Source organism: Balaenoptera ricei, chromosome X (genome assembly GCF_028023285.1).
Source record: "Balaenoptera ricei isolate mBalRic1 chromosome X, mBalRic1.hap2, whole genome shotgun sequence".
In the NCBI taxonomy this organism is placed as follows: domain Eukaryota; kingdom Metazoa; phylum Chordata; class Mammalia; order Artiodactyla; family Balaenopteridae; genus Balaenoptera; species Balaenoptera ricei.
Window position 1 is genome coordinate 11,003,808 of NC_082660.1, and position 17,816 is coordinate 11,021,623.

General features: G+C 43.9%; 2 protein-coding genes across 4 annotated transcripts in view; both read left to right on the top strand.

The window, feature by feature from the left end:
- The first annotated feature begins 4,506 nt into the window (after window positions 1–4,506).
- On the top strand, window positions 4,507–11,956 carry TCEANC (transcription elongation factor A N-terminal and central domain containing). Of its 2 annotated transcripts, none has more exons than XM_059910625.1 (2): window positions 4,507–4,598; window positions 10,860–11,956. In XM_059910625.1, the coding sequence occupies exon 2, from the start codon at window positions 10,870–10,872 to the stop codon at window positions 11,926–11,928; it is 1,059 nt and encodes a 352-aa protein (XP_059766608.1). In that variant the 5' UTR covers window positions 4,507–4,598; window positions 10,860–10,869; the 3' UTR covers window positions 11,929–11,956. The 2 variants fall into 2 exon arrangements, with proteins under 2 accessions (XP_059766608.1, XP_059766607.1); XM_059910624.1 differs by having other exon boundaries at window positions 4,514–4,598; window positions 10,770–11,956.
- Window positions 4,525–17,816, top strand: part of RAB9A (RAB9A, member RAS oncogene family) — a 53,783-nt gene continuing 40,491 nt past the window's right edge. For both annotated transcript variants that reach the window (XM_059910630.1, XM_059910631.1), the window contains exon 1: window positions 4,525–4,598. The gene's annotated coding sequence lies outside the window, so the exon portion shown is untranslated. The remainder of the gene's footprint in view (window positions 4,599–17,816) is intronic.

Consider the following 17,816-nt stretch of genomic DNA (forward strand, 5'->3'; position numbering starts at 1 on the left):
GGGACTGCTTAAGTCTACGTATGACTGCAGAGGGAGCGGCCTCTGCTTCCAGGGCTTGGTGGGGGCAGAGCTGCTGGGACTTTGCCAAGGGCTAAGTGCACATCAAGCAAGTAGCTGGGTGGTTCTGGAAGGACCTCGTCCAAGAGGCCTGTCTGCGGGTGAGCTGACCCAACAGAAAAAGGCTGGGTGGGACGTGCCACCAAATGCAGGAGCTGGTGGTCAACCAGTGTATCATCTGAACCAGAGAATGGGTAAGAAGGGGCCCCCCAGCAAGGGGTGGGGTCTCCAAAATATCCCCAAAGTGAGCGCACAAAAAGAACAAAAGAGGCAGCCTTTGGATATCAGCACACAGAGAGCTCCAATACCAGGTAGCAACATCATTAACTGAATTCGTTTCCTGTGGCTGCCATAAAAAACTGGGTGGCTTAAAGCAACAGAAATGTATTCTCTCACAGTTCTGGAGCCACAAGTTCAACCTTAAAGTGTTGGCAGGACCATGCTCCTCCCAAAAGCTCTGGGGAGAATGCGTCCTTGCTTCTTCCAGCTTCTGGTGGGTCTAGGAGTCCCTTGGCTTGTAGCTGCATCACCCCGATGTCCACCTTAATCTTTACATGGCTTCTTCTCTGTCTCTGTGTCTTCTCCTCTTCTGTCTCTTCTAAGGACACTTGTCATTGGGTTTAGGGCCCACCCAGGTAATCCGGGATGATCTTAAGATCTTTAACTTAGTTATACCTACAAAGACCCTTTTTTCGAATAAGGTCACATTCACAGGTTCCAGGGTTAGGAAGTGGAAGTATCTATCTTGGGGGGTGGGGGGACCATTCAATTCACAATACTAATCAAATAAGACCTTTCTACCACTCCTTCCTTCTCCTGCCCTCACCCTGGGGAGACCAGAAAATAGCGCAGGAAGCAGAGACAGGGTACAGTAAGGAGAGTGAAGAAATTAATCCACGTGTCTTCCCCTTTGCTGGGCCACAGAGTTACAGATCACACCTGAGCTGAGCGAGGGTCAGCACTTTGAATTGGTTGAGTAATAGAAGTTCTGATATTAGATTAGAATGGATTTAACAACCTAAAAATAAGATTGTTTCTTTATACCTGAAAGTGACTGGAAAAGCTGTGGGGAGGCAGGGGAAGGGGAACTGGATGAAGGTAGTCAACAGATACAAACTTCCAGTTATAAACAAGTAATAGGGATGTAATGTACAATATTATAAAGATAATTAACAACTGCTGTATGTTAAATATGAAAGTTGTTAAGAGTAAATCCTGAGAGTTTTCATCACAAGGAAAACATTTTTATTCTTTTATTTTGTATTTATATGAGATGACGTTCACTAAACTTATTGTGGTCATCATTTCGTGATGTATGTAAGTCAAATCGTTATGCTTTGCATCTTAAACTTATACAGTGCTGTATGTCACTTATATCTCAGTAAAACTGGAAGGAAAAAGAAAAGCTGTGGGATTTGCTCAAGCCTCAAGCTCCAGCCCTAGAGCAGCCGAGGGGCAGGAGAGAGCCAACAGAGCTTGTTTCAAGGCAATGGTGAGAAAAAATTTAAAGTTTCTTCTTTCTTACACCCTACAGAGCCCAGCCTGTTCAATAAAGTAGATTAATAGGTGTCTCACTTTGTTCTTGTGATAGAAGCAATAGCCTTTTGAACCTAGTCTCTGAGGTTACATCCAGGATAAACTTGCGATGTTTCAACAGTTTTTTAAATGGAGTCGCTGCTGCTGCTTTACTAATTACAGCTTTAGTCTTGGTCCTGTCTTCCCTCCTCCTAGGTAAGGTTTATTACGTTGCTCAATCATAGAACCACCCTGCTTCCTGACAGCATCCAATCCAGAGCAAAACCCTGCTTCCTTTAACCTTCCCCCAAGTTACCCGCCAGTATGGGGTCAGCAAAGAAGGCTGCCACTTTCTCTAGTTCTACCAACACTTTGTCTTTATTGGACCCTTGCAGGTAAAGAATGCGTACAGGTGGGAAGTGCAGGATGCACAAGGCTACTTAATGAATGTTTTCTACTTTCCTATCAGCTGATGCATGCCAAAGGTGCAGTAGGTACTTGTTGAATTAATTACTGCGTTAAGTAAATAGGTAATTCACAGTTTTGTCCAAAGTTTTGTCAACATTTAGCTGAGCGCTGTCTTGACTGGAAGCAGAAAGGGTAGGTTGCAGAGTAGTTCAACACACTTCGATGCTCAAAGGCTAGCTTCTTTCAATTCAGGGCCCGGTGCGGACCGTCGGCCCCAGACCACAGGACCCCATACTGGGAGCTGCGGGGGGTGGGGGTGTGTGGCGGGGATGGGGGGATGGGGGGATGGGGGTGGCCCCGGGCCCGGCCCCCTGGGCCGCCGGCCGCTCTGCGCAGGCGCCACTTCCCTAGCACGCATGCGCTGGGTCCCGGACCGTGTTCTCCAGCCTGCGGGCTTGGATTGGTTGAGCTTTCGTGGTCCCGCCCCGGGACCGGAAGTTCTATCTGGACGCCGAGGCCTCCCGGGCTTCGCCTGTGCTTCTCGGTGAGCTATTCTCTGTGTTCGCGGGCGTCTCTGTCACTGCAGTCAGGCGAGTCCTTGTTCCCAGTGGAAGCCCACCCCTGCTTGGGGAGGTTCTCGGTGTGCCCAGGGCCGGTAGACCGGAACGTGACCTCGCCCTCACCTCTCCTCCAGCCGAGATCTCCCGGGTGGGCCGCTCTCTCGGGGCCGCCGCTGCCTGTGTGCTGGGTGCCAGGCTGTCACCCTTGGACGGCTTGCAGCAGGCTTTGCTTGTCGCTCCACCCCACCCACTGGTACCCGAACCTGGGCCGGAGTGGGCCCTTGTGCAGGTCCCTTCCCCTCGCTGCACCTTTGCTTAGGGGTCGTCATAAGGCGAAAGGGCCCTAGAGCAGTACTGCGTGACTTCAGAAACTGCGACGCCCCTACTAACATTTGGCATCGTTTCTCTCTACAGAGGAAGGGGCTCCCTGTGTAGCCGGAGAGATGTATGTGGGTTACGGCTAGAAATTTAAATTCTCTCTTTAGATCTTAGATCTAAAGATCTAAACAGATGTAGGTTATTGCTGATTTGTTACCAGCTTTTGGAAATTTCTCTTTGATCTTTCATCAGGTTTTAGGGCGGATGTGTGCACTTTTTCCATATATCCGTAATGCCAGTTAATATTTACAAGGTTTTGTATGCATTCAGTCAACAGATATTTAGGGCCTACTGTTGTTGGCACTGTATAAACTGTTTTTAATATGTATTCAGAAGCTAGGGGTATAGGTGTGTATCTCAGCATTATCTGTACTAGCATATGCTCTAGAGCTGTGTTGTCCAGTATGGTAGCCGCTAGCTACATAAGGCTCTTGAGTACCTGAAATGTGCCTGGTCCGAATTGAGATGTGCATTAAGTGTAAAACAGCGAATTTTGGAGAATTAGTATGAAGAAGACAATGTAAACTATCCCAGTTTTTTTCTATCCATCAACGTGTTGAAACAGCAATATTTGGGATACACTGGGTTAAATAAAATGTATTATTAATTTCACCTGTTTATGTTTTTTTTACGTAGCCACTAGAAATTTTACACTGTATCTTTGGCTTGCATTATATTGCTATTGGACAACACTGCCCTAGAAAGGGGTCAGCAGACTATGGCCTGCAGCCAAATCCAGCCTTCCTGTCTTTGAAAAAGAGATCTGTGGGAGCGAAGCCATATCCATTCATTTCTGTATTGTCTGTGGCTGCTTTTCCTGCTACAAAAACAGCAGAGTTGAGTAGTCTGTACAGAGGCTGCGTGGCCTGCAGAGGCCAAAGTATTTACTATCTGGCCTTTTATAGAAAAAGTTTGCCGACACCCTGCTCTAGAACAATGCCCGGTATGGTAGATATAAGTAAACCTTTTCATTGTAGTCCTGTGTAATTGTCAGTTAGGCTTAGTGTGTGTGACATAGTTCTAAGGACTTTATAAGGACTCTCTCGTTTAATTCTCATATTAATTCTAGGATGTTGGATTTCCCCTCCCCCCCCCACAAACTTGACACCCCCTACTTCTGGGAACGGTACCTTCTAGACCCTCCTTATCCCCAAATGGCTTGACTCCTGGAGCCCACCTGATTAGCCCACAGGAGGCACCATGCTTCTTTTTTCTTTTTTTTGAACTAGAATATTTTAAAATGATTTTCTGAACTAGAATTGAGGTGAGGTTGGGCTCCCGTGGAAGAAGCCGAGGGGCACTGGGCTTAGACGCAAGTGGGTACAAGCAAGCTGGTCCGTGGTGAAAAGGATGACGCTCACAAGCAGAGAGGAGAAAGTATTTGTTGAGTCGTAGGAAGCCCTGGCCAGGTGTTTGCCAGGTGTGTATCGGTGAATGAAACAGACGTTGTTCTTCTGTGGTCTTGTAGGGAAGGCAGACAATACAAAAATTTTTTTAGTGTGATATGCACCATGAAAAAAAACCCAGTGTGCAAATATTTGATGTTCTTAATAGGTTTCCTCACCTGTAAGATGGAGCTAAGCGCTATACCTGTGTCGCGGTTTTTGTGAGGATGGAGATGGCGTGAGTGTGTACGGCACACAGAGTTGCTCGATGTGCACCGTCTTCTGCTGTTAGAAGGTAAGTGTGGGAATGACTGTTCGGGACTGGCTGCATCGTGGCACTTAGGACATTGCAGTCAACGGTTGTGGTTTGTAGAGAAGGTTCTCAGGTGAGTTGTGCACAGCCAGCGTTTTTAATATTTCCTAATTTAATGAGGCTCCTGTAGCAAAATGCGAAGTCAGAGAGGTTGTGTGCGTTCAGTGTGGGAGCAGGACGGGAGCTGCCTTCGGGCTGATGGCAGCAGAGCTGGGTTGGTCTTGCTGCGGGAGGGGGGTTGTGCCTGTGTGTACAGGGCAGTGGTGGCAGCTCTGGTTTAGCTCACAGTCACCCGGAGAGCTGCAGAATACCCAGGCCTGCCCGCAGAGATTCGAATTCATTCCGTCTGGGGTGAGGCCCTGGCACTGTTTTTGCTTTTGCTGTTTAATTTCTCCAGATGATTCAGCTTGGCAGTCAGGAGTGAGACCCACTCCTGGTGAGAGACAGGCAGGCTCAGGGAGCCAATGGGGCAAAGGCATCGAGCTGGGAGGTGGAGGTAGGCAGCGTCTGTCAGCGATTCAGCGCGATCACAGTGGAAGCTGGAAGGGGGCTTTTCATTACCTGGCCAGGGACCTTGGGCTCCATCCTGAGAGCAGAGGGGAGCCTCTGAAGGGCTTTAAGCAGGCAAATGGGGGACTCTCTTTCTGAGATCTGTACTGGAGGATGTTTCCTCTAACAAAATGTCGTGAATCAGAGTGAAAGCAGCGAAGAAGTAATTGGAGCCGGCCAGATGGTGGGAAGCCCAGGTTTGGTTTCTGTATTCCTCCTACGTGTGTCCCTTAGCAGCGGTGTCTGTCCTTGTAATTGGCCAGCTTCTTGTCTGTATTCCTTCCACTGGGCTGTCAGCTCCTTCAAGGCAGAGAGTAGCTCATTAGGCTCAGCACTTATCGTGTATGAGATACATAATAGATATTTATTGAATGAACTGTGTAGAACTCTAAACTGGACACACAGCCTACTTTGTCTTTTTGTGGCAGTTCTCACAATTTTATATTCCAGGTGCTTCCACACTGTAGCCTTCTAGGGCAATAAATTGCTTTATATCCACGTGACTGTCCCACAGGGAGAATAGAAAGTTGGACAGCATTTAAATGCTGTTAAAAATATGGAGGAGAATGGGAAATAGTATGGTGGTTCCTCAAAAAATTAAAAATAGAATGACCATATTGATCCAGCAATCCCACTTTTGGGTATATACCCCAAAAATTTGAAAGTAGGGTCTCAAAGAGATATTTGTACATTCATGTTCACAGCAACATTATTCACAAAACGTAGAAGCAGTCTAAGTGTCCATCAGTGGATGGATGGATAAACAAAATGTGCTCTGTCCATACAATGGAATATTATTCAGCCTTGAAAAGGAAGGAAATTCTGACACCTGCTCCGACATGGCTGACCCTTGAGGACATTATGCTATGTGAAATAAGCCCAACACAAGAGGGCAAATACTGTATGATTCCGCTTATATAAGGCATCTAAAGTAGTCAGATTCATAGAGACAGACAGTAGAATGGTGGTTGCCAGGGGCTGCAGTGGAGAAAGAAATGGAGAGTTGTTTAATGGGTGCAAAGTTTGTTTTGCAAGACGACTAGCGTTCTGAAAGTTGGTTGCACAACAATGTGAATGTACTTAATGAACCGTCCATGTAAAAATGGTTAAGATGGTAAATTATATGGTATGTGTATTTTACCACAATTCAAAACAAAAAAATATGGAGGAACAGTAAATAAAAGGACATATGAAGGGGCTTCCCTGGCGGCGCAGTGGTTAAGAATCCGCCTGCCAATGCAGGGGACACGGGTTTGAGCCCTGGTCCGGGAAGATCCCACATGCCGCGGAGCAACTAGGCCCGTGCGCCACAACTACTGAGCCTGCGCTCTAGAGCCCGTGAGCCACAACTACTGTAGCCCGTGTGCCTAGAGCCCGTGCTCCGCAACAAGAGAAGCCACCGCAATGAGAAGCCTGTGCACCACAACGAAGAGTAGCCCCCACTCGCCGCAACTAGAGAAAGCCCATGCACAGCAACGAAGACCCAACACGGCCAAAAATAAATAAATAAATTTATTTTAAAAAAAAAAAAAGGACATATGAAATGCAGAGCAGAGTGCTTATATATGAAGCCATTAACTTCTGTAGGTTTCCACGAGTAAAGGAAAAGTTTTACTGTTAAGACAAACAGTGCTCCCATCGCCCTGAAGCCCTGAAGCCACAATTAAATTCCCCTTCAGAATCTCCTTGAAGCTCTGACCCTTCATTGAGAAATTCGACCTGAGTTAAATATTGCCTAACCTCGTTGTGGGCACTCTAGACTGGTCTCTTATTAACTACCTTGCTGACATCCAGCCAACTTCAATCTTGCTTGCTTTCTTTGGTAGTGATGCATATAGAATGAGTACAGACGCGGGTAGGATGAATACTTGTTAGGAAACTTTCCCACAGCTGGGGGGGAGGGCTCAAGTTTATTGAGCTGCTTGAGACCTTATCATTGTGACGCCCCTGCTTGACTTCCTCCAGATCCCAAGATCTCAGGCAGACAATGCTGAGAGCAATATTCAGCAATCGAGGATGTGTATTTGTAATTTTTCTCTGCTGTCTTGCCTGGTCTTTGTTTACTGAGCCTTTGAATCGTAGGAAGACCTCTTTTACTGTTTTCAGTCTTTTTTTAAAAAAAATAAATTTATTTATTTATTTTTGGCTGTGTTGGGTCTTCGTTTCTGTGCGAGGGCTTTCTCTAGTTGCGGCGAGAGGGGGCCACTCTTCATCGCGGTGCGCGGGCCTCTCACTATCGTGGCCTCTCTTGTTGTGGAGCACAGGCTCCAGAAGCGCAGGCTCAGTAGTTGTGGCTCACGGGCCTAGTTGCTCCGCGGCATGTGGGATCTTCCCAGACCAGGGCTCGAACCCGTGTCCCCTGCATTGGCAGGCAGATTCTCAACCACTGTGCCACCAGGGAAGCCCCTTCAGTCTTTAAAAGTGGAATTTAATGAAATAATGCCATTTGCAGCACCATGGATGGACCTAGAGATTATCATACTAAGTGAAGTAAGTCAGACAAAGACAAACACCATATGATGTCACTTATATGTGGGATCTAAAATATGACACAAATGAACTTATCTACAAAACAGAAACAGACTCACATAGAGAACAGACTTGTGGTTGCCAAGGGGGAGGGGCGATCGGGGAGGGATGGAATGGGAGTTTGGGGTTAGCAGATGCAAACTATTATATATAGAATGGATAAACAACAGGGTCCTACTGTAGAGCACAGGGAACTATATTCAATATCCCATGATAAACCATAATGGAAAAGAATATGAAAAAGAATATATATGTATAGCCGAATCACTTTGCTGTACAGCAGAAATTAACACAACATTGTAAATCAACTATACTTCAATAAAATTTTTTAAAAAACTACATAAGTAAATGGGCAGGGCTATGTTCCAATAAAACTTTATTTATAAAAAAATAAATAATAAATCTTCATTCTGATCATTCAAAAAAAGAAAGTGGAATTCAAAAAGGAAAAACAATGATCTTGAAGTACCAATTCTCGATAATTAGAAAATGCCACTTAAGATCCAGAATCAATGGCCCATTGAGTTATTGCTAACTGACTTTAAAAAAGAAATAGAGAAAAAAAAGACTGCCCAGGCGGTAAAAATGCAAGACCCAGAATCTTGGTCATCTGAGCTGTGCAGTGGGGAAAACCAGTAGGAACCTCAGAGTTGTAGTCATGGGTACTTAACTGTTCATATTTGGGGATAGAGTTTGAGGGGAGATGGAACTGTTTTCGATGCAGCACTGGACTTCTGAAGAAATCGTGAGAGCTGATCTGAATGCAGAGCCACAGGTGAGGTGAGGTGGCTCTTTTGTGGTGTCCTGATTTCAGAGAGTGGTAGAAGTGGAATGATCCATTTACCATGCCATTTTCCAGCGGACAAATATCTTAAATATATAGGGTTTATCATGAAATTATATTAGACTAATAACTTTTCTGATTAGGAAAACAATACATACACATTAGAGGAAATTCAGAAAAGAGTAAAAGAACAAACAAAAATCACTTAAAATCTTGCCATTCAGAAAATGCCTCTGTCTGAAATTTTTTGTATCTATTTTTGGCCTTTTCTTGTCACATGTGATTTTTAAATAAAATTTGGATCAGACTCTAGATGTTGTTTTTCTTTTTCTTTTTCTTTATTTTTAATTAAAAAAAAATTTTTTTTTTTTTTTGGCTGCCCCACATGGCTTGTGGGATCTCAGTTCCCTGACCAGGGATTGAACCTGGGCCCTCAGCAGTGAGAGCACGGAGTCCTAATCACTGGATCGCCAGGGAATTCCCTAGATGCTGTTTTTTAATTTTTATTATTTAAAAAAATTTTTTTTTTTTTTACCACGCAGCATGCGGGATCCTAGTTCCCCAACCAGGGATCGAACCCGTGCTCCCTGCAGTGGAAGCACGGAGTCCCAACTGCTGGACCACCAAGGAAGTCCCTAGAGGCTGGTTGTAAATAACAGCTTTGTTCAGATACAGTTTACTTACTGTGCGGTTCACCTGCCTGAAGTGTACAATTCAGTGGTCTTTAGCGTAGTCACGGCTGTGCACCCATCACCACAGTCCACTTGAGAGAAGACTTTGCACCTCCCCCAAGAAAAACCCTGCACCCGTTAGTAGCCACTCACTCTTCATTCCACCCCACTGGTTCCCCCCTTCCTTCCATCCCAGCCCTACCACTAATTTACTTTCTGTCTTTATAGATTGGCCTATTCCAGACATTTCATGTAAATGAAGTCGTACAGTATGTGGTCTTCTGTGTCTTTAATTTAACATAGAGCTTTGAAGGCTCATCCGTGTTGTAGTCTGTATCAGAGTTTCCTTTTATTGACAAATAACATCCCATTGTATGGATATACTATGTTTTGTTTATCCATTCCTCAGTTGATAGACATTTGAGTGGTTTCCACTTTTTGTCTGTTACGAACAATGCTGCTGTGAACATTCGTGTGCAAGTCTAACCATTTGGGACCTCATAGTTTCTTCTAAGTTTGCAGGAAGTTCTTACAAAAACAGCTTCCACATCTCTTATTTCCTTAAAGTAAATTTATAAAAGTAGAATTGCTGACTGCAAGGACCTTAACGTTTTACAGCCCTTATCAGATGGTGTCTAGGAAGACTGCATTAACTCTCTGTAATTGCTTCAGCGTTGTTAGCCTACGTGTGATCGGTGATCGTTTATTTAATATCACGTGCTATAAAATGAGAGTCCATGGAGTGTTGAAAAGACGGTATCCCTGCCATCAAGATGCTTATGTTCACGTTTAGACCAGATGGGCAGATACAGATCCAAGGGTATTTGGTAGGCAAGGTTATGTGCATTATGTGGAGAGAAAAAGAGACTGGTTAGATAAAGTGAACATTTGCCTGCCCAGGATGAGATTCACACAGACATAACCATTAAGCAATTTTTTACACCTAAAAGTTAAAAAAAAAAAGAAGAAAAAAGTTAATGGAACCAAACTCTGGCCTAGGGACCTGTTAGTCCAAAGTCATAAATCCTCTGGACTACAGAGTCGGAACCTTGACCCCGTTGTTCAGGAGAGTCAGATGTCAGCACAGTGTGGCCTGTTGACTTTGCGGCCCATCTGACCTGGATCCAGCTGCCTCCCAACCTGTGCCGCTTCATCGTTTCTTTAGATTCCTTGGGACTTCTAAACAGCATCCACTTTTGGCCCTGTTTCTCATGCTTTTATATTCAGAAAAGTACTACTTCAAGACTGTAACATCAGCAAGGAGTTCAGTGAAATAGCTGAACATGGGGGAGAATAGTCCAGCCTCCTCAGCCTTCCCCCATTGACGCTGACACTGGCATGTTTTCATCCCCAACATAACCACCAAATTCCACAAAAAGCAGTTGACTAATCTTGATTTGGAAAGATCATTCATTTGTAAAATTAGAGGTGGGAAAGTTACAGCAGATCTTTCAGCATGCTTCTTTTAAGCAACTCTTAACGCAGAAGCTATTTACAGGGCCATATATTTTTTTTTTAACTACTGAGAATCAAACTTTTGAGGCTAAACCATACTACATGGCAGATTGCATTTCCTAATCCATTGCACCCATTTTTATTACAAACTCTTTCTCTGCATAGGTAACCGGCAGAGAGTGCTGTGCTCCTATCAGGAAGCTGCGCCTGGCAAACGCAAGTTTGAGAAAACGGAAACCTCTTTTTTCTTTGCAGCCGTAACAAGATGTCTGACAAGAAGCATATAGCTGCCAGAGCTTCCCTTATTGAGCAACTGATGTCTAAAAGGAATTTTGAGGATCTGGGCAACCACCTCACTGAGCTAGAAACTCTGCGTGTGACTCCGGAGCATCTCCAGGAGACAGGTGTGGTCAGGGCTGTGTACAGAGTCCTCAAAAACTGCCCCACGGCGGCTTTGAAAAAGAAAGCCAAGTGTTTGCTGTCAGAATGGAAAGCTCTGTATAAGGATGCTCGCTGCAAGCCCCGGGGCAGCCCTAAACTATTTCCTCCAGGTGGAAATAAAGAAGAAAATCAAGGACTTTCTCCTGACCCAAATCAGGATGAGATACGGGGCAGCTCCCGCTGTCATTCTCTGCACGCATCCCAAGATGTTGCAGGAGCTGTTGAAAGGATCGTGCCAGAAAATAGCCCTGGTGGAGCGGAGCCTAAGGCAGCGCATCTCAGGGCCGGTGACCCTCAATCCCCCGACGAGAGAGCGAGTGAGCAGCCAGATCCTGCAGCGCCCGTGAGAGCCAGATGCACAGAGCTGCTGTATGAAGCTCTAACTAGTCCTTCCACAGAGCAGCCCAGAGCCGATCTGTGGCACAAGTTTGCACGAGAAATCGAAGAGCACATTTTTACCCTTCACTCCAAGAACCTCAAAAAATATAAAACTTGCATCCGAAGCAAAGTTGCCAATCTGAAAACCCCCCACACGTCTCACTTACAGCAAAACTTGCTCTCTGGGACCATGTCTCCAAGGGAATTTGCCGAAATGACCGCCATGGAAATGGCCAGCCTCGAACTGAAGCAGTTGAGAGCTTCCTACACGGAATCTGGCATACAGGAACATTACCTGCCCCAAGTGGTGGAGGGCACGCCGACCAAGAAAATAAAGTGCCGACGCTGCGAGAAATTCAATTGCCAGGTCACCGTCATCGCCAGAGGGACACTCTTCCTTCCAGGTTGGGTGCAGAATTCAAGCCCAGATGAAGAAATGATGACCTATGTAATCTGCAATGAATGTGGGGAGCAGTGGTACCATAGCAAGTGGGAGTGCTTGTAATTGTAATAAATGTTCTCTTAACAGATAACTGGAGTGATCCCTTTTATTCATACCACCCTTTTACGCTTGTTTTTTAAATCTTGTACACACTATTTTTTTTTAATTGAGGTATAGTTAATTTATATATATATATAAAATAACCTATAATGGAAACATATATGTATATTCTTTTTCAGATTCTTTTCCATTATAGGTTTTTAGAAGATACTGAGTATAGTTTCCAGCGCTCTACAGTAGGTCCTTGTTGTTTATCTATTTTATATATAGTAGTGTGTTAGACACACTACTCTCAAAACTATCCTACGAAGAAGGAAAGAAGGTTGTTTGCTGAAGCTCACACCACGGTCACTAAAAGTTGATAGTTTGGGGAAGGAGAGTAGACGCCTGTTAGCATTGTGCTTAGTGGCTACTTAGTATTTTGCTGTACTCTGAGTATGCTTGGGAACAGCTTAGCATAACCTAGGAGCCCGTTAGAAATGCAGACTCTCCGGCCCCATGCTGCTGAATCTGCATCTGCATTTTGGCAGGATCCCCAGGTGATCCTGTTCAAGGTCATTGGAGAAGTGCTGCTTCTGCAGTAGGCCTGTAGTTCCCAGCACTGGCTGCATATTAGCAGGATCTGGGGAGCTTTGAAAACCCACAGAGCTGAGGACCCACCCTGGGACAACTCCATCTGGATCTGTGGGATGCAGCCCAGGCATCAACATTTTGGTTTTAATTCCTCAAGTTATTTTAAGATGCAGTCAGAATTGAGAACTACTCATCCATAGGCTCTCACTTGATCCTTTTGTCACCTTTAAGAAAAGAAAGTTATTCTATACACTTCACAGTTGAGGAAACATCCACAGAGGTGCCATGACTCGCCCCAGTGACACACCATAAATAGTCAAACCTGAACTGCTGCCGGATTTTCTTCCTTCCAGTTCCCTGTCCGAGACCGCTTCAGTATTGACTTCTGAGAAATACAGTCCTGGAGATGTGGAACTAAATGAATAGTGTCTTCAAGCGCTAACATAGGGGAACAAGAGCTTTGTTATCGTCCCCTCTCTTTTCTCTTCTCACTTTACAGGTCTCCCGTGGACCCTGAAATTACCCTGTGACGAATCCCACGGTTAGAATCTTATTTCCAGTCCTCTTGCTCAGTCGAAGGAGTCACGTATTTGTTTCCTTCACACAAGTTCTCCAGGGTTTATAAACTCTTTATGACATTAGGTTTCTGATGGTAGAGAGTCTTCATGTTATCAGGGGTTAGGTCTGTAGGGGAGGGGGAAAAAACCTGTAGCTGGGACCCCGAAAATTAGACTGACGAAAGACAGATTAACCAGAGAAAAGTAGTTTATATGTGCAGTACACATACCCGCAGGAGAAATTCGGTGATGCGTAACTCAAAGGGATGGTTAGAACTTGGGCTTATACAGCATTTTAAGAAAGAATAGTACGTTTGTAGAGAAGTAACAAGACAAAGGAAAAGGGCTTTAGGCTTTTAGTGGCAGCAAACTCTGGGAAGGTGAATTTGTGTGTGTGTGTGAGGGGGGGGGTGGAAACTAATGGAAGACAGTGGTCATTTAGTAAGGTTTGTTTGTGTAGGCCCTTTCCGGTGCCACCTTGCCTCCAGTGATGAGGTATTTACCCCCTTCCTGGTAGGGAATTCACAAGGGGAATTTGTGTTCTGTTTTCAGGCAGGTAGCCGGAGGGCAGAGAGCTCATCCTGTGTTTGCTTTTTCTCATTTGCTTTCAGCTCCGAATGATCCTTATGCCATTATATTTTGGGGGTGGCACGCTCTGAACCCTTTTAGGTCAGAATTTCTTTTGTAAAAACTGGCATTAACCTCTCAGAGGAAGTCCATTGCCTCAGCCTATGAATCTACCAACGTTTCTCTAATAAACGAAGAGGAAATTACTTCTTCGAGGCCTTTGTTAACGGTGTTTAACCAATCTGCATAATGTTTAAACACAACAAGGCTTCTGTGTGATTTTTTTCTTTTTAAAAAAATTCATAGAATTTTACTTTTTATAGTTTTAGCTATAGTTTGTGAGTTGTCTACCAAACTACACATTTTCACCAGTTCTTTTCTCCTCACTCTAAGTTCTTTTGCTAGAGCTCAGAATGTAATGTACAGTTTACCTGCCTCATGACTGAATTCTGTCAAAGGTGCAGGAAACGAAAATACGTTGTTCGTGTTTTCAAATGGTTTTGAAGAAATGGGCTTGAGGCCATCAATTATCAATTCTATTTTGATACCTTTGTCCCTGTGGCTTCCCAGGGCTGCCTATTATGATGTAACAGTCTTTTAAAGAAAAACTTGCAAAGTCCCCTAAAACTTCAAGTTTCACAAAGTGTGGTTTCATGTGACTTGGAATGATCTTAAAAACTATTCAGTGGTTATAAAAGAGCACAACACATGAAAACCATGTGTTATTAGTTCATGTCAGTGTTTGTTTTTTGGTTTAGGGTTTTTGGGTGTGGGGTTTTTTTGGGGTTTTTTGGTAGTTTTTATTTGTACTGGACTTTTGCAAACTAAAGTTGAAGACAAATAAAAGCACTTGAAATGGAAATTCCTTTACTCTCCAAGATATAAAAATCTGGGTAGTCTTCCTCCTTTCGTATCAACTTTGTCAGTGACTTTTGCAACTATAGATAGGAAAACAGTAATCTGGTTTGTTTTTTTTTTCTTTTAGTCAATGAGAGAGCACTACATTTTTTAAGTATAGATAATAATTCTTTTATATCCTATGCTTATTTCCTAAAAAGAAAGGGTTTTTGTTGTTGTTTTGTTTTTAAGTGCTCAAGAGGTAAAGGATCTGTCATTTCACTTAAAATCATTTTTACAAGAACAGCAAGTACATAGACCCCAGGATGGGAGGGTGCCTGACACAGACAAGGCACAGCAAGAGTCCACCAGAGCTGAAGCACAGTGGCAAGGGGAAGAAGGATGAGAGGTGAAGTCCAAGAGCCATCGGGTTCATGAGGGCCCTTGTCGGTCATGATAAGGACTTTGGGATTTTTCCAAGCCTGATAGGAAGCCATGGAAGCTAAGGGGTTGGTAGTGATAAGACTTGAATGACCTTTAGGAAGCATCCCTCTGGCTGTTGTGTTAAGTTAGATGAGGAGGGAAGCAAGGACAGATGCAGGGACACCAGTTAGGTGGCTGTAGCAATGGTTCAAATGTCATTTAACTGGTTTCAAACGAGTACACAAAGACTGGTCTCCCTGCATCCTTATAGTTGACAAAGTCCTTGGTGATGGGGTTGAGGGGACACTACCCCCAAATCTGGCACTTTGGCATAGTGAATATTTTAAGCTGAAGCAATTTGAGAAACTGTAGGTGCAGGAAGGCCTCTCTGACCTTCCCCTGAGGGAGGTCATAAGACCCTCAAGTGAGAGGTGCCCTCCCCAGACCGAGGAAAGGAGCATCCTTACCTCTGCAGATGGAGGGATGCTGGAGGGAATCGCAGTGAACAGGTCTTGCTGGGTTTCCCCCAGTTGACTACCCTTAGCTCCACATTTTCCCACAACTTTCCACTCTTCATCAAACCTAGTATAGAAACACCCAGGTGTAACTGTTTCTTTGGGTGTTCACTTCCTTATAAAGGCTCCCAGGTCAGATAAAATTTACATTACATAAATGTGTGCTTTCTTCTTTTTTAAAAAAATTTTTATTGGAGTATATTTGATTTACAGTGTTGTGTTAGTTTCAGGTGTACAGCAAAGTGAATCAGTTATACATATATCCACTCTTTTTTAGATTCTTTTCCCATAAAGGTCACCCCAGAGCACTGAGTAGAGTTCCCTGTGCTATACAGTAGGTCCTTATCAGTTATCTATTTTATATATAGTAGTGTGTATATGTCAATCCCAATCTCCCAATTTATCCCTCCCCCCACCAACCCCCTGGTAACTGGAAGTTTGTTTTCTACATCTGTAACTCTATTTCTGTTCTGTAGATAAGTTCATTTGTACCTTTTTTAAAAAATTAATTTATTTATTTGGCTGCACCGGGACTTAGTTGCGGCACGTGGGATCTTCGTTGCAGCGTGCAGGATCTTCGTCGTGGCGTGCGGGATCTTTAGTTGCAGCATGCGGGCTCTTAGTTGCGGCATGCGGGATCTAGTTCCTGACCAGGGATCGAACCCGGGCCCCCTGCATTGGGAGCGCAGAGTCTTAACCGCTGGACCACCAGGGAAGTCCCTATACCCGTTTTTTTAGATTCCACATATAAGTGATATCATATGATATTTGTCTTTCTCTGTCTGACTTACTTCATTCAGGATGACAATCTCTAGGTCCATCCATGTTGCTGCAAATGGCATTATTTTGTTCTTTTTTCTGGCTGAGTAATATTCCACTGTATATATGTACCATATCTTCTTTATCCATTCCTCTGTTGATGGACATTTAGGTTGCTTCCGTGTCCTGGCTATTGTAAATAGTGCTGCAATGAACATTGGGGTGGGTGTGTATATCTTTTCGAATTATGGTTTTCTCCAGGTATATACCCAGGAGTGGGATTGCAGGATCATATGGCAACTCTATTTTTAGTTTTTTAAGGAACCTCTATACTGTTGTCCATAGTGGCTGCACCAATTTACATTCCCACCAACAGTGCAAGAGGGTTCCCTTTTCTCCACACCCTCTCCAGCATTTATTGTTTGTAGATTTTTTGATGATGGCCATTCTGACCAGTGTGAGGTGATACCTCATAGTGGTTTTAATTTGCATTTCTCTGATAATTGGTGATGTTGAGCATCTTTTCATGTGCGTTTTGGCCATCTGTATGTCTTCTTTGGAGAAATGTCTATTTAGATCTTCTGCCCATTTTTTGATTGTTTTTTTTTTTTTGATATTGAGCTGCATGAGCTGTTTGTATATTTTGGAGATTAATCCCTTGTCGGTTGCTTCATTTGCAAATATTTTCTCCCATTCTGTGGGTTGTCTTTTTGTTTTGTTTATGGTTTCCTTTATTGTGCAAAAGCTTTGAAGTTTCATTAGGTCCCATTTGTTTATTTTTGTTTTTATTTCCATTACTCTAGGAGGTGGATCGAGAAAGATCTTGCTGTGATTTATGTCAAAGAGTATCCGGCATTACATTTAGGTCTTTAGTCCATTTTGAGTTTATTTTTGTGTACGGTGTTAAGGAATGTTCTAATTTCATTCATTTACATGTAGCTGTCCAGTTTTCCCAGCTGAGTGTGCTTTCTTCTTGTTAATCTGTCTTTTGTTGCACAGCCCCAACCAAGAACCTAGATGGTTAGGAGAAAAAAGATTTTTTTCCTTCCCTACATTGGCAGTTTTGCAAATGGATGTTTCATAAAACACAACCAACCCTGAATTCCCAACCCATGGCCTATAATAAAAAATAACAAACAGCACAGAAATTCAGCACAGTATAGCCTGGATCCTGGTTGCCATGGTTATGGGTGATACCTGCACAGGACATAAATAAACATCAGTTGTTATACCTGAATGTAGAAGGGCTCTCTTCATGGGATTTCACACATCACTCTCCTTTTGTCCATGTTACTTTTTTTTAGACTAAAAATTGGATACAGTTGCAGCTCTGTCTCTTCTCTGAGCACTTCCTGTGATGAGAGGTTCCTTTCATTCCCTGTTACCATCTCTAAACACCGGTCAGGAAGCCTGCAGCTGGCAGGGCTCCACTGCCTTTGCAAGGGTTGCGCCTTCATCTTTTAGGTCAGATTTGCTTTGTTATTTATAGCTTCCGAGTAAATGCAAAATATTTTACTAAAATATTCTTACGTCCCTCAGAGGTATTTACTGTAAATACCTAGATTATAAAAAGTGCCTTCTTGGGGCTTCCCTGGTGGCGCAGTGGTTAAGAAAACGCCTGCCAGTGCAGGGGACACGGGTTCGAGCCCTGGTTTGGGAA